General features: G+C 44.8%; 1 protein-coding gene across 4 annotated transcripts in view; it reads right to left on the reverse strand.

Annotated features, from left to right (window-relative positions):
* Positions 1-17,283, reverse strand: part of KDM1B (lysine demethylase 1B) — a 725,553-nt gene that overhangs the window by 142,140 nt on the left and 566,130 nt on the right. For all 4 annotated transcript variants that reach the window (XM_086965107.1, XM_086965106.1, XM_086965105.1 and 1 more), the window contains one exon: positions 16,303-16,419. In XM_086965107.1, coding sequence (XP_086821233.1) covers positions 16,303-16,419 — 117 coding nt within the window. The remainder of the gene's footprint in view (positions 1-16,302; positions 16,420-17,283) is intronic.

Here is a 17,283-nt window from a genome sequence, read left to right on the forward strand (position 1 = left end):
AGCTGTTTGAATGTTAGCTGGTTTTATATGTGCACTGTAAATATATGTTAGCTAATGAAGATTCCCATCCTGTCAGCAACAAATGATTAAAGCCTGGGAATCGGAATTTGCCTAGCTTACGTAACGGTAAGTTTCAATTCTATTAAGGACATGGAGGGGAGGATTATGCTTTTCTTCCTTCGCTTTATTACATATATCAAAAACACAGCAGCCTTAGAAAAGCTCCAATCCATTTTCAAACTGCAGAAAAAATTAGGAACAAACGTCTTTTTCAAAGATCATCAGTCCAGGAACGAACTACAGCTCCCATGAGCCTTCGAACATTAGTCGTTCTACTATACCCATTCCAGGTATGTTAGCCAGTCCTTCCTCAAACTTCCTCCTCTTTCTTTGCGCTGGTTACGCACATTCCTCACTGGTCCTGTTTGGAACCGTCATTTCCTAGTGGAAAAAACAACAGCGTAAGAGAAGCACCAAAATTCTGGTGATAGCAACCAAATTGAGGACATCATCAAGACTGGCATTCAGAACATGCACAATGTAGATGGAAAACGATTTACTTACTGACATACGGGCGGGTTCATAATCGTCGAACTCCAGGGTGGGATAATCCTCGCCTCCGTGTCCTTAATAGAATTGAAACTTACCGTTACGTAAGCTAGGCAAATTTCGATTCTATGTCAGGACCGGAGGCTTCGGATTATGCTAGTTTAAAGCTTACTCACCACCAATTGAGCTAAATCCACTACCGATTTAAAATAAAACCTCTTAAACATGGAGTCCGAGGACCAATCTGCTGCTCGCATTAAATCCTCCAAATGAGCTCCCACCAAAAACGCCTTAGAAGCCATGGCTCCCCTGGCAGAGTGAGCTCCAAAATGTTTAGTATCAATGCCTGCCTCCTGCATGACCCAACGCACCCACCTTGCAATGGTGGCGGAAGAGACTGCTCTGTGTGGTTTTCACAGGGCAATTAGCAATTGTCGTTCGCCCGGAGGGCGGGTATCCAATGTCATGTCCTCATAAGCCTTCAAACATTGCACGACGCACAACTTGGGAGTATCCACAAAGGCTGGGTACGAGATAGTGCGTGACGCAGACTTTGTGCGACGTCCCACCGTAAAAGAAACCTCATCCGGGGAAAAAACGTCTAAGGCGCGTACATCCGACACACGTCGGCAAGAGACCAAACACAGAAGCATAGCTAATTTAGCTGAAAGCTCCTTCAAGGACAAATAAGCGTTAGCTTGCCAGGACAGGAACAGGTTCAAGACCACATTTACGTCCCAAAGGACCGAATATCGGGGCTCCTGAGGTAAAGAGGGACGAACACCTCGCAAGAGCCTGCAAACAAAGGGATGTTCTCCCACTGGGGAACCCTCTACAGGTTGATGACCCGCTGAGATTGCGGAACGCATAGCGTTAATTGTCCGATAGGCTAGGCCCTTAGTTGCCAATTCGGCCAAAAAAATGTAAGACCGGAACGAGTCCGGCGACACGGGATCTAGGTCCCTTCGAAGACACCAACGCATCCATTTAAGCCAAGCGGATTTGTAGCGCTTCGCGTACTGTCAGCCCAGGCTTTGGAGATCAGGCCCTCAGCCGGTCTTGAAAGGCACGGGAGTGACCAACGTCTCCGGAAAGCCTCCATGCCATGAGGTGGAGAGAGCCCTGCATGATGAGGATGAGGCTCCGATCCGGATTGAGCAAGAGGTGAGGAAACTGGGGGAGTAGGATTGGAAAATCCCAAGAAAGTTCCAGAAGAACTGGAAACCAGACTTGAGACCTCCAGAGCGGCGTAACCAACACCATCTCCACCTCCTGACGGCGCACCTGGGCCGCCGTCCGTACTATCATTGAGAACGGGGGAAATGCATAAGGCTTTTCGTGGCTCCAATCTTGGAGGAAAGCGTCCGTGGCCTCCGCGAGCGGGTCCGACATCCAACTGAAAAATCTTGGGAGTTGGTGGTCCAGACGGGACGCAAATAGATCCACCGAAAACGGGCCCCAGCGGGCGTTCAGCCATTGAAAGACCGGGATGTCCAACATCCACTGACTGGCATCCCTCAGGTGCCTGGAGTGCCAGTCCGCCACCTGATTGGCCTGACACGGTAGGTATTCCGCCGTCACCGATATGTGATGCGAAAGGCAATAGTCCCAAGAACTCCTTCGCCAAATCTGCCAGAGCTCGGGAGCGAGGGCCTCCTAGGTGGTTGACGTATCGAACCGCCGAGACATTGTCCATCTTCAAAAGAACGCAGGACTTTACGGAATCCTTGGTCCAACAGCGGACCGCAAAGGATCCCGCCAGAAGCTCCAAACAGTTTATATGCAACTGTTGTTCGTCGGATGACCAAGCGCCGCCGGTGGAGAACTCCCCGCAACGGGCACCCCAGCCCTACTTGCTGGCATCAGACTATCACCAGATCCGGAACCGACCCGAAGATCGCCCGACCATTCCAGGCCTCCATGTGACAGAGCCACCACAACATCTCTTCCTTCACTTCCTCCGAGAGGGGTACCATCTGATCGTAGGCCATGCCCCTTCGGAGGTGCTGGGCCTTGAGTCGCTGGAGCGCTCTGTAGTGCAATGGCCCTGGGAAAATTGCCTGAATGGAGGACGACAGAAGTCCTACCACTCTGGCCACCTGTCGCAGAGACGTCCGGTCTTTGGAAATCGTCTGTCGTAACGTATGCCTGATCTTGGCTATCTTCCTCGAGGGAAGACTGAGGGAGGCTCCGACGGAGTCGATAACAAAACCTAGAAAAGTAATTCTTTGACAAGGAACCAGAATCGACTTGGATTCGTTGATGATGAAACCCAGCCTCTGGAGAAGCAGAACTGCCTGCTGAAGTTGACCATTCAAGATCACCGGGCACTGGGCCATCAAAAGAATATCGTCCAGGTAGTCGATCATCCGAATCCCCTGTCCCCGCAGGAACTCTACCACCGGGTGCAGCACTTTCGTGAAGCACCAAGGGGCAGAGGAAAGACCGAAGGGAAGGGCGGTGAATTCGAACACTCTGTCCTTCCAGCAAAACTGAAGGAAACGTTGATGTGGAGGATGGATGGGCACTACCAAATAAGCGTCTTTTAGATCCAGCCTCACCATCCAGTCCCGTGGGAGGAGCACATCCCGAAGGAGGTGAATCCCCTCCATTTTGAAATGACGGTAGACCAACCAACTGTTGAACTCTTTGAGATTGATCACCGGACGCTTGCCCCCATCCGTCTTGTCTACTAGAAAGACATTGCTGAGGAAACCAGCGGGATGCCGCGTTGATAGGCGAATGGCCCCTTTTTTGAGTAACTCCGAGACCTCTTCGTCTATCAAGCGCGCGTCTGACTCGGAAAAAATTATCGGCCGCGGAGGGCACACCTGAAATGGCTGGTCGTAGAATTCTACATGAAACCCTCGCACGGTTTGCAAAACCCAGGCGTCTGCAGTGAGCGACGCCCACTCCTCGTAAAAGGCCGCTAACCTGCCCCCCATGAGAACCTGGTCCGAAGACCGTACACTTACCGTTGGAAGTATTGGGTCCAGGGCTCTGCGGTAGCCTCGACCGCCGAAGCGTTGCCCTCTTGTGGGGTAAAAGTTATTGAAGTTCGCTGAGGTCTGGTATTGCCTCTGCCGGAGCCTTGCCTCTACCGTTGGCATGCTGCCCTGCTCGGCCGGTCGGGCAGCCCCTGCCCCGACCGGCCCCTTGGGAGAAACGCTGCTGGAATACTCGCTTAATGCTGGACTGCGCCTTATCCAGCGAAGTGAATGTAGACACAAATTTGCCGAGTTCTTTAATGAACGGCTCTCCAAAGAGGCCGCCCTGGGCGACCGTCCCTGCTTCTGAAGAAGCCAAATCACCTAACTTCGGATCCAGCTTGATAAGCAGGGATCTCCGTCGTTCGGTGGACAGGGCGCAGTTGGCGTTTCCCAAAAAGATGATTACTCACTGAGCCCAATTGGACAGGACCTCAGGGGAAATAACCGTTCCATTGGCTTTCGCCTCCTCCGCCATGTCGAGGATCTTTGTGGCGGGCCCCACAGCGTCCAACAACTTATCCTGGCACGACCGCCAGGAACGGTCGATGCCCTTACGCGGGTCTTTCATAAATTTGGCGAGGAAGGTGGTCATTTTTGCGTCTAACTCGGGCGTTAGGGCCACCTTACCTTCCAAAGTGGGCCTCGGACACTCCCCTCGTAGGCAATCCCTGGCTTCCTTTTCTAAGGGCTTACGCAGGCGACCAGGCAGCGGACCGCGGATGCATAATCTCATCCGGGTCCAACATGCCGGAACTGTCCCGTGGTAACTCAGCGGCCGAGCCCGAGGGGCGCCAAGAGCGGACCGACTCCCCGTCGTCATCAGTATCAGGGGAATCCAACCCCGGAGACGGAGGTGCGGTCTCCGAAACGACAGAAGGTTCAGGGCCCGAAAGTGGCGCAGGGGGAACAGCAGTCGCCTTGGCCAAAAAAGCGTCTCTGAGACGCTCAAAGGCGCTTCTGTCCACCCCTTGCCCCCCTTCCGGAGCTCCGCCCCTGCAGGGTTTCTTTGGCGCTGGAGGGCCTTCACCTGAGGGGCCCCGGAGACCAGTAGGAGCTCCCAAATGGGCTTGCACCAATTTGGCGCATTCCTCAACGATGCGCGCAGACAAACGGTCCTCCATGGGACCCACCACCTCAGTCACACAGCGATAAATAGAGCTGTCGACTGCCTGATAAAACTCCTCATCCTGTAAGTAGGAGTGGGGTTCCTCTTCAAAGTAATCCCCCTGCTCCATGGCTGTCAGGCTAAACAATGAGCAAGTTTCGCAAAACTGCGGTACGAATCGTACCCTCCCCACAGAGGGCGTCAGGGAATAAGATATGGGCAGACAACTGGGACTGCAATCACTTTTTGGGCCAGCTACAACTGGCGAGGTAGGGCTGCACGCCCAAACCCCTAAACGCGCTGACCCTCCACACAGGGACCGGGTCTGACCACCCCCAATGCGCGTTCAACCACACAAACCTTCACAACGTGCACTCGCCGATCGGCGTTCACTGCGATCTCTGCCGCCAATTACAGACCCCGCAGGGGGTCAAGTGAAAAAGTCAGTGCCAGATACAGACCCGGAGCACCGGGCGTAATAGGGGTGGAGAGGGCAAAGCTCCGTTACAGACCGACTCCTCAGCGCGGCTCGTCAGAGTGAAGGGAAGCGCGCCGAGGAGCCGGCGAGACGTACGAGCGCCCTCTGGCGGGCGCTTCAATCACCGCACCGCCGCTGGAATGAACGCCGCGAAAGGAGCGAGAACGATCCCGCGACTGGGGCTCTGCAGAGAAAATGCAATATATAAACAGTATCAGAGCCCAAAACAACACCGTCAGACCTTAGACGGGAAAATACATCTTCACAGCCCAGAAACATAAATAAGGGAAAATTCACTTAACTGACTGCTGCGTGAGCAGCGAAGAAAGAGGAGGAAGTTTGAGGAAGGACTGGCTAACATACCTGGAATGGATATAGTAGAAGGACTAATGTTCGAAGGCTCATGGGAGCTGTAGTTCGTTCCTGGACTGATAATCTTTGAAAAAGACGTTTGTTCCTAATTTTTCTGCAGTTTGAAAATGGATTGGAGCTTTTCTAAGGCTGCTGTGTTTTTGATATATGTAATAAAGCGAAGGAAGAAAAGCATAATCCGAAGCCTCCGGTCCTGACATAGAATCTATGAATGATCTAATGTAAGAGACATATGGTGCAGGCAGATCTCCAAATGCACTGCCAGCCTCTCAGGAGTTAGCATCAATTTTGTTGTGTTGAGTTACGTTCTGAGGTATTATGTTCTTTCTTGTACTGGTAAAATTCACTATGGTATTTGTCTTCATGGTAATGATTGTCATAATCTTGCTCTTAAAAAGGTAAAGTCTTCTTCCAGAAATGCAAGAGCCTGAATCTAGATGGCACTTTGTCATAATTCACCAGAATCCTTCTGATTAATCAAATATACTCCTCTGATAGCGTGGGTTCAGGAGACAAGCTACACTGGTATGGCTCAGTAGAAATAGGAGTTTGAGATAAATAACTATGTATAATAGTTAAATATTTTCTTTCCTTTGCTAATTCATTTTTTCTGTGCTTCTGATCCCCTTTTGATTTCTCTTCTTCCTTCAGCTCATTTTTTCCCGTTCAATTTACTGTATTTGCGTGAATTTTGAAATCTATTTTCCACCGATCAGCATTGAAGTATTTATCTTTAATATTATTGTCAATATCAATGTTGACATTTTTGAAGCACAGAGAACTTCAATCTTTGGGCTCAAGGTGAGTGTCGAGGAGAATTATAATTTTGGGCATTGGTCTGAATGCTGGACTTTTTAACACCATCCTACATTAGTGTTTCTACATGACACCAGATAAGTGATCCAAACATTGAGGGAAAGCTGAGCAGTTTTGGTCTTTACATTGGAGGGTTGGCTTTGGGTTACACAAGCTGCGCTCGGACACCAGGTAAAAAGAGGACATGGTGATAGGAGTACTTTGAGACTAAGATTCTACAGCAGGACTTTCAAGTGGTGGCCTGGAATTTAGAACTTTAGAAAAGGTCTTAGTAGGTGCCTTTTTGATCAACGATTATTGCCTTTGGCATGTTTTAACTTTTTTCCTCGCTCTTTCAAGGTTTCACAATAAGGTTCAAAACAGAGAACCTCCAAACATTGCATTCCACCTTTCTGGAAGTGTAACACAGGCTAATCTAACAGGTTTCCACTTAGCAGATACACACTTCATGCAAGCCTTCTTTGGATACCTTTCTCTGGCTGCACTGTCAAAAGGGTTGACAAGGGACGACTTTTTAAGTATGTCCTCTGTATTTAACAAATGTAACCGTCAGGATGATTTAAGAAAGACTGCTAGCATGTTGCAGATAAGTGAAAAGACAGTTTTTTCTAATGTCGATTAGCATAAAAGCTCTGATGAGGATACTTCACACTAATATAAGCTAATGAATGTGAGTAAAATGATGTGATAGGATTACTGCAGAGCAGAGGAAGCTACATATCACCATACAAAGAGTCCAACTGCAAGGCTCATGAAACAAAGTATTAATATATGCATATTCATTTTCTCACCTAAGAATTTCTGGTTTTACTAATGTAAGACCAGAAATTCTTGGGGGAGAAAACATGCAAATAGACTTGTGAATCTATAGTTGGCAACATGTCTCAGTGAGTTAAAGTGCATGATTGTTTGTCTGAGTTACGCCTGTTGTAGGTTGCATGTTTAAATTCTGGCTCGACTGACTCAGCTTGTCATCTTTGGAGGTTGATAAACTGAGTACCATTACACCTGCCACATAAGTGGTTTTACCAAGTGTATACCCACATATGGGAAAACTGGGCTTGTTGTTCTGGCACCAAATGATGAAACAGCAAGCTACTTGTGATCAGCAAAAGATGCATTTCCTCACCCCCAAAAGACAGAGCTCCAGCTCTAATGGGACTTACATGTACTATTCTAGACACAATTCTATTCTTAGTCATTAGTGTGACATCTCTATCCTCCTTACACTGGACCAAGAAAGACAGTCTGGACAGTTCTAAATGAAGAGCAACGTGGTACGTTCAATCTAGTTTTCAAGCAACCACATTATAAGGTTTAATAAAATCTGATTCAAATATCGCTTTTACCATTTGCAGATTCCACAGAGAGGCTATGGTTTTATCTCTAAATGTTGATAGTTTAAAGTAAAAAGATGTGAGGAAACCATTTAAGAAAACAAAAGCTGAAATTTGCATGGGACAATCAACAGCTGTGTACAAGAAAATAAGCTTGTGGAAATGTAATTCTTTAATACAAAGTAAATGAAAAGTAAAATTCAAGATAAATATAGTGGAACCAATAATTTATAAAACTGAGGTATAATGGATGTTTTAAGCAACAACAGAAAACTGGGGTTCATTCTTTGTAAAAGGCATCTTAATTTTCCCCCACTTCAATATTTTTTGTTGAATTTTCTCACACATAAATCAAGGAATGGCCTGAAATGAAAACATTTGGTCAAAAAAACACATTAAGTAATGTATGGTGTAAGCATTCATGAACTTTCCCTACAATAAGCACCCATTCAAAAACAAAAAACTTAGTAATATATTCAAAGTTTCAAAACTATCGGCCAGGTCCGCAATACCACGAAGTGGGCAGGGTCCCACGAGGCCTAAGAATTATGTTGGTGCCAAGTTTTGAAAATCCGAACCCCCTACTACTCAAGGACTGGGCCGAGAGCAACCTGGAGGCTTCCATGAGGTTGCTATGCCTCTTAGTCAAGTATGCTAAAATTGATCGCGATAAGGACCTCATTGAAATAGCCCGCATAAATGAGGAACTCACTAAAGAGCAATTCTTAAAAAGACAGTGCATTGATTGAGCAAACACGCAAAGACATAAAAGATCGTCTAAACAAGCATGAGGGCACGATTAAAACTAGGAAAGTGTACAAATTTGCCCGGGATGAACAAGACTATAAATTGGGGCAAATTTACACGTTTGCACGAAAATACGATCATTTACGAAAGCAACGGGTACCTGGAAGCAACATGCCCAGACAAGCACCAGCCCCACCACAAGCCCAACCCACATCAGTTGGATTATGCGATTCTATCGCCTCAAGCTCTAATGAGAGTTTAGTTCCAAGCAGTGAAGAATCTGATGGTGGAGCCCCAGGTGCAGAGGAAGGGGATATGGGCCAACTGACTCTGAGAGAGGAACTGGAGTTTATGAGATTACAGCGGAAGAGAACTTTACGCTCCAGAAATGCGCAAACAAACAACGCAGGAATGCAAGGCGGAGGGAACGCAGGAAATGCGCCAAGAGGAAGGGGGCGACAACAGAAAAAAAAAAATTGGGGGAACAAAAAACAGTAAACGACAACACCATTATCAACCTTACTAACGTTGAACTCGACCAGGCTGAAAAACAACTGCTTGCGTTGGGACTTTCTTACTGCCCGGAGAGTAATTTCAACTATGGCAACACCAGAGTGGATGTGTTTAAATTTATCAGAAAATTGAAATTGCGAAAATATTATGCCATTAAAGGTGGCCTAGCAACAACAACAAAAACTGCAACTATGGCCCCTACTCCAAAGAGGAGTGGGTTACAGGCTAAAGATGTGCTTTTAATGAAAACGATGCACACATTGCGCAATGACAATACATCCAGCTCAAGCATTCAAGACATTGCCCATGAGGAAGATATTGATATAGGGCAATCTGTGGCTAGCTCTTTCAAACCACCATCAACCTTTATCCCATCAATGCCAAAAGACTCCATAGACATATATGCGGAGCTTTTAACAAATGGCTTAAAGAAACTGCACACCCAAGTCAGAAAACAACAAGGTTCTACAAGTATCAATATGAGGCCTTATAATGATTTGATGAAAAAGTTGAAATCTAACCAAGCAATAATCATCAATCAGTCTGACAAGGGGGGTAATGTGGTGCTTTGGGGAAAGACACAACAACAAAAACTGCAACTATGGCCCCTACTCCAAAGAGGAGTGGGTTACAGGCTAAAGATGTGCTTTTAATGAAAACGATGCACACATTGCGCAATGACAATACATCCAGCTCAAGCATTCAAGACATTGCCCATGAGGAAGATATTGATATAGGGCAATCTGTGGCTAGCTCTTTCAAACCACCATCAACCTTTATAATGATTTGATGAAAAAGTTGAAATCTAACCAAGCAATAATCATCAATCAGTCTGACAAGGGGGGTAATGTGGTGCTTTGGGGAAAGACACAACAACAAAAACTGCAACTATGGCCCCTACTCCAAAGAGGAGTGGGTTACAGGCTAAAGATGTGCTTTTAATGAAAACGATGCAATGCCAAAAGACTCCATAGACATATATGCGGAGCTTTTAACAAATGGCTTAAAGAAACTGCATACCCAAGTCAGAAAACAACAAGGTTCTACAAGTATCAATATGAGGCCTTATAATGATTTGATGAAAAAGTTGAAATCTAACCAAGCAATAATCATCAATCAGTCTGACAAGGGGGGTAATGTGGTGCTTTGGGGAAAGACACAACAACAAAAACTGCAACTATGGCCCCTACTCCAAAGAGGAGTGGGTTACAGGCTAAAGATGTGCTTTTAATGAAAACGATGCACACATTGCGCAATGACAATACATCCAGCTCAAGCATTCAAGACATTGCCCATGAGGAAGATATTGATATAGGGCAATCTGTGGCTAGCTCTTTCAAACCACCATCAACCTTTATCCCATCAATGCCAAAAGACTCCATAGACATATATGCGGAGCTTTTAACAAATGGCTTAAAGAAACTGCACACCCAAGTCAGAAAACAACAAGGTTCTACAAGTATCAATATGAGGCCTTATAATGATTTGATGAAAAAGTTGAAATCTAACCAAGCAATAATCATCAATCAGTCTGACAAGGGGGGTAATGTGGTGCTTTGGGGAAAGACACAATATATGGAAGAAGCTTACAGACATTTAAATGACACTGTCTGCTATGCCCAGATAGACCTAAAGACTGCAAAATCCATCCAACAAGCGTATTACAAAGAACTTAATGGGTGGAAGCGAGAAGGTCTTTTGTCTAGGGATGAGATGAAATTTCTGTACAAAGACCATCCCGTGTTGCCCAACATATATTTCATCCACAAGGTTCACAAAGGAGTTATACCTGTTCCAGGCAGACCGATAGTCTCGGCAATCAACAGTCTGTTTGAGAATACCTCCAAATACATAGATCATCATTTACAAGAATTTGTCACCACTCTCCCTGCTTACATAAAGGACACAACGGAATTCCTGAGGAACATTAACCAATGTGTGTGGTCAGCAGATTTTCTACTAATCACCATGGATATTGCCAGTCTTTACACTAGTATTTCACATTCGGATGGCCTTAAAGCTATTAAGTTCTATTTAGACAAAAGACCGGTGGAACTATACAAGCATAATTCCATGTTAATAACCATGGTGGAACGTTGTCTAAACAACAATGTTTTTTTGTTTGATGACAAGGTCTACAAGTAGCTGAGGGGTGTGGCCATGGGGGCATGTTTCTCCCCCAGCTACGCGGGGCTCCACGTGGGCTGGTGAGAGGAACATGTCCTCAGGGTTCAGCACTCGGATGCTTGGCATAACAACATTGTGAAATACATGAGGTATATTGATGATGTATTTATCTTTTGGAGAGGGAATCTGGAAGAGGCACAACATTTTGTAGAAGCTATTAATGTAAACGATTCTAACCTGATATTCAGTGCTGAAATTAGTAAAGATAAGATCAGCTTCTTGAATGTGCTGGTAGAAGTAGTGAATGACACACTAACCACGAGCCTTTTTAGAAAGAGCACGGCAGGTAACACTATCCTGCACGCACAAAGCTTTCACCCCGAACACACCATCAGATCAATCCCCTATGGGGAATTCCTTAGAATTCATAGGACTTGTAGCACGGTGGAACTTCGGGATCACACCAAAACGAAGCAAAAAAACAGTTAGAAGCTAGGGGCTATAAGACTAGTGCCTTAAACAAAGCAATGGCTAGAGCCAATAATTTAGATCGGCACAGTCTATTGGAAGCCCCCACTCCAGATTCCCAAACAACTAATCCAAATGAGAGCAGCAATGCCATGAGACTGATCACAGGATACAGCCGCCAAGCGCGCCAAATTTCCAATTTGGTCAGAGGTCAGTGGCCCGTTATCCTAACTGATCCTGTACTTAAAGACATTTTGCCAAACAAGCCCATAGTGACCTATAGGAGGGCATTCAGTATGCGGAACAAATTAGTTTCAAGTTCTCCGGAGACACCTAAAAATGATGACTGGTTGTCACCCCGTAAGGGTTTTTTCCGGTGTATTTCGTGCCGTGCTTGCAAATTTGGCATCAATACCAGATCCTACCTGACTCCCTTTGACTCCAAACCCATCACTATCAAGGCCCACTATACTTGCAAAGCAGAACTATCAGTATATGTACTTACTTGAACTTGCAATTTGCGATACGTTGGAAGCACAAAACTTCCGGTGCACCAACGCATCCTTCAGCACCTTAGGGCCATAGTGAACTGCGACCAGAGTTACCCTGTACCTCGGCACTTCGACCAACATCACGATAGGAATTTGACCCATCTCAAATATTTTGTGATTGATGCCGTGAAAACTTCCAAGAAAGGTGGCGATTACGAGAAGCAACTAAGGCAGTTAGAGTCACTTTACATTGTTCGATTGAACAGTAAAACCCCTGGAAGTCTGAACATGGGGGAGGATCTGAGTAATTTTCTTTAATATGTCCCCCTACATTTCTGAACCAAAGGGCATCACTCAATTCATTTTATGAGAGCACAACAGTCATTTTATGCAGGATCCCTGGTACCTTCCATATATTTCCAGCTCTTATAGTATCCCGCAGTAGACCAAATAAACATGGGCCGGTGGCAGCGGCTATGTTTCTTTAAGATTAACAAATGTCTAATCCACTTTGACATACACTGTAGCAAATCAAGATGTGATGTAACATCTTAAGACTAAGGTTTTAATGTAACGATTGGTAATCAAAGGAAGATTTATTTTTTTATTTGTTCATTTCCCAACAACCCTAGTTGTCTTATACCTTTGGTCATAGACACTTATTCACTCCTTCACTATTATTTCTGTTTATGTTCATTAGGACTAATGGACTTATACATTCGTAAATATAAGCGCACAATAGATCAATTTGGTGATTCTCTGATTTGTATGGTATGCGCACAAGCCCTGTTTAGAAGGCCATGATATACACTATGAGTATTAGGGATGTATCCCAAGAATATTGGTATGGATACATGCGATTACGAATAATTTGTCAAGTGCATTTCTTTTCAAGTGAGGAATGCATCTTGTCTTAGATCCATTATGACCATGCTTATTATTATTGCGTATTTGCACAGATATTATCTAAGCACTTTCATACAGCGTATTTGCACAGAATGTATAACGCAGCACTTTTGCACTTTATTTATAAAGGCGAAATTTGCACTGAATGTATAAGTTTACTACATGCATTTGCACTTTACAATGTGGTTTGACAAAATCTATGGATCATTTGTATCATAAGTAAGACAAAGTTTGAATCAAGTTTATTGTAAATAGTATTTGTACTTGCATACAACCCATGTTCGCAATGTTGTATTTGGGAAGACTCTGACCATTTCAACATGGCCTCTATGGATGTTGTTGGACCAAACTGAGCGTTGGCCTAAGTCCTTCGATTATGTTGATGAACCTAATTAACATTGGGCGCGCTTTTTTGAAATTGCTTTGTGCTATTTATATGTGAACTAGTCCATTCTCCCGCTGACAGTGAGCAAGGGCGTTCACGCCCGAAACGCGTCTGTTCGGCGTTTTTTGCACCCCTGCACTTTATGCTTGAAAAATAAAATCAAAAAATATAACCTGAAGACTGGCTTCGGACGTATTTATCGTTGTCTGCGTACTAGGTAACGTGCATGAGGCGTTGTTTGCACAGTGACCGGTTGGAGATATATATATATATATATACACACGAAGACCCAGAGTTCAGGTGAGTTTGTTAGTTTAATAGCACCTTCGCCAGCATAACGTTTCGGCCTGCACAGAGGCCTTGGTCACATGACGCCATGGAGGGCGTGGGCAAAATTTAAAGTGCAAATGCTGAAGTTTTAAGACATTTGATTGGGCACCGGCGTGTAAAAGTAAACAACATAAAAGACATACTTGTCATGGCACGTATTGGGATAATCCCAATAAAAGAGCACATCATTCCAATACATAACATGCCTGCTGAAATGTATCCGAATTGATTTTCATTATCAACAATTTAAATATATAAAAATTGCAATTTAAAAAAAAATCATTTCATAATATTTACAAGATAACTGCAAGTAAAAGTCAGCGGATAAAACAATCTACCACAGATGAACCATCAGCTGCCGCCAATTAATTAGCTCCTTCTGTCATATGTATGGCATGCTAGAAACAGATGTGTAAAAAAAGTGAGGGGGGGGGGGGGCGGGGGGCAAAAAAATAATATTTTTTCCCCCAATGACTGTATAAATACAAACAATATATTTGCCTTTTTCCTAATGTGCCTATGTTTTCTAAATAATCTGATATACACGCTTACTGTGTCCAATTTCATGTGTGATCAGTGAATAAGTGAAAATTAAAAAATTTAAAAAACATACAAATGGTTTATGATCTTATTGTAGGCTGCTCCCAACATACACATTTGATGTTGGAGACATAATATAGTACCTGGAACCGGACTGAAAAGGACAAGCTACAACTCAACCTGCTGATGATACTTATTTGGTTGGTACGTGCGGTCAAAAACTATCTTAGGAGCCCTTGCATAAATTGATGGAATGGTGTGGTAAAGTAACGGTACACTATGTTTCATGCGCCTGGTAGACTAAGCAGGGGGGATCCTCATAGACAAGTATGGAGATCTTCCGTGGAGTTCAGACCCCAAGGGGTCTTGCTATTCAGCTCTAATATATACTTTGTCTCTAGAGCTCTAAGGATACCCTCCCTGGCGCCGCCTCTCCTCAAGGGACCCACTGTATCAATGGCATAATATCTGAGGAGTGCACTGTTGTTACCATGACACTCCTTGAAATGCCTAGCAACCGGGTACGTGGCGTCACTTGTGTTGCTGGCTGTTATGTGCTGGAGCACCCTCTTGTGGACCTGCAATTTGGTACTCCCAACATATCGCAGGCCGCACGGGCACTCCAGCACATACACCACGTACTCACTCTTGCAGGTCAGCTGTTTGGTAATATTACGGGGTATAGGAGAGAATGGAGTAATATATTCGGTCTTACTAACTCGATGTGAACAGGCCTTACAGCTAGAGCACTTCCTGAAACCTTTGCTCCCTGCTAGCCAGTTCTTTGACACAATCACTTCAGGACTTGATTTTACTAATGAATCCTGCATAGAGTATGCTTTTCTGAATGTAATCACAGGTTTCTTTGGCATATGCTCGCCAATAACTGGATCAAACCTAACTAGGTCCCAGTGTTTGTTCACAATTTTTCTCAATGCCCCATGCTGCCTGTTAAAGGTCCAGATTAATCTGGTTGGTTGCTTGTTCTCATTTACAGTGGGTTTCAGCATCTTCTTGTGTACCAGGGCGGCCTCACGGGACAGGGCATTTGCTTTGGCCATTGCCGCATCTAATATGTTCTCCCTATACCCTCTAGCTAGGAACCTTTGTTTACTGGCTTCCTGACCTAGTTTGCACTGAACTTCTGTGCTGCACACTCACCTGATCCTGAGCATCTCCTCATAGGGGATACTCCTGATCAGGTGTGGCGGGTGGGGCTCATAGCATGAAGTACCGTATTACCAGCCGTAGGCTTCCTGTACAAAGTTGTTTCTAGGTGACCCTCACTGATCTCGATGGTGACATCCAAAAAATGAGCCTGGCTCTGACTGATGTCTGAGGTAAAAGCCAGGTTATAGGTGTTGCAATTCAACCTCTCAATGAACTGGATAGCTTCTGCCTGTGTCCCTTGCCAAATTAGAAACACATCATCGATGTATCTATACCACCGTATGATGTGCTTCTTGCAGATGTCATGGTGTTCGCCGAAGAGGACCTGTCTCTCCCAGTAGCTCATATGCATACAGGCATAACTGGGAGAGAAACAGGCCCCCATGGCGACACCTCTAATCTGCTGGTAGTATTGATTATGGAACATAAAGTAGTTATTATGTAGGCAGAAACTAATCATGGCAATCAACATTCGGTTATGTTGTAACAGTTCAATTGGCCTCTGTCCCAGATAAAATTGGATTGCTCGTACCCCATCCGTATGTACTATACTGGTGTACAGTGATGTAACGTCTAAAGTTATCAACCAGTATTTCGGATTCCACTCTATCTCCTTGATCTTTCTTAGAAAGTCGCTGGAATCCTGGATATATGATGGGAGTCCACAGACGTACTCTTGTAAAAAAGAGTCCACATAGATTGTAGTCTTCTCTAGAAGCCCCCCACATGCTGAGATAATAGGTCTCCCTGGGGGCTTTGTGGCGTCCTTGTGGACTTTGGGGATGAGGTATTGGACTGGAGTGATGGGGTGATCATTCTTCAAAAACTTTAGTTCATACTGATAGGACCTGATGAACGCCATCCCATCAGCAAGGAATAAAAGTCAGATTGAGCTTTTCTGACACATATATATATATATATATATATATATCTGCTACAATTAAGAACTTTATCTTAACAACCATAAAAGTAACATACCTTCTCAATGACTCCGGCCCCTAAGCTGTTTATTGCCTTCACTTTCTTCTCTGGTAACGGAGGATTAAATCGAATGACACCTTTTTGCAGCAAGGCCAGAGGTACAGTAACTAAAACCTATAAAAACAAAAATGTATTGAATCCCGACACAGAAAAGGACAAACAGACACAGAATCAACGAAATGAGGAGTTGGAAAAGACACACAGCTCTTCAAGTTCAGTCCTCTGCTATTAAGATTTTGTATTATTAGTTTCAAAGCACTTCACATGGGAGACCATTCCACAAATCTGCTTTGGTAGTTAGAACAAGTTTGCTACAACGTGAATGGCTTTCCTAGCTTTTAATAGTTTAAAAATGGAAATGTTTCTGTTTGAAATCATTAACGAACTAAATATCTACCTTTGGTAACACCTTATATTGTAGAGACTCTATCTAGCCGCTGATGCCTTACCGTAGAACATTCCACAGGCGTCAGACTGGATCCGGAATTTTTCAAGCAGGACCCATGCATGCCGGTAGGCGGAATTTTTTGCCTCCGCACCGGTGGCCGGCATTAAGTGACATAAGCAGTGCTTATATAAACCCCACCCCATAGCGCTGACGTCCGTTTTTCCCCGCAACTTTCCATAACAGAAGCGTGATCCACGAAGAATGCTGATACATTGATGTGTATTGCTAAGAGTCTAAGAAAGGTGACCCCATGAAATCAGTTCGCAGAGAAGGGAAGTTGGGAGAGTCCGTAAGGAATCTGAGGCTACTTAGAGCCTCTACCAGATAAGGTGCTACCAAAGGTAAGAAACTTGTTCATCTGTTAGAGACTTCTAGTCGCAGAATCCTTACCCATGCAATACCTCTCCAGAGGTGGGCCTGTGAAACAGATTAAACCAAGTAGTCTTGCAGGACTGAATGGGCAAAGTGCCCGTCAGGACTGACCTGACCATCCAGACAGTAATGTTTGGTGATCGTGTGCAAGGACGCTC

Source organism: Lissotriton vulgaris, chromosome 4_1 (assembly GCF_964263255.1).
Source record: "Lissotriton vulgaris chromosome 4_1, aLisVul1.2, whole genome shotgun sequence".
Classification (NCBI taxonomy): Eukaryota; Metazoa; Chordata; class Amphibia; order Caudata; family Salamandridae; genus Lissotriton; species Lissotriton vulgaris.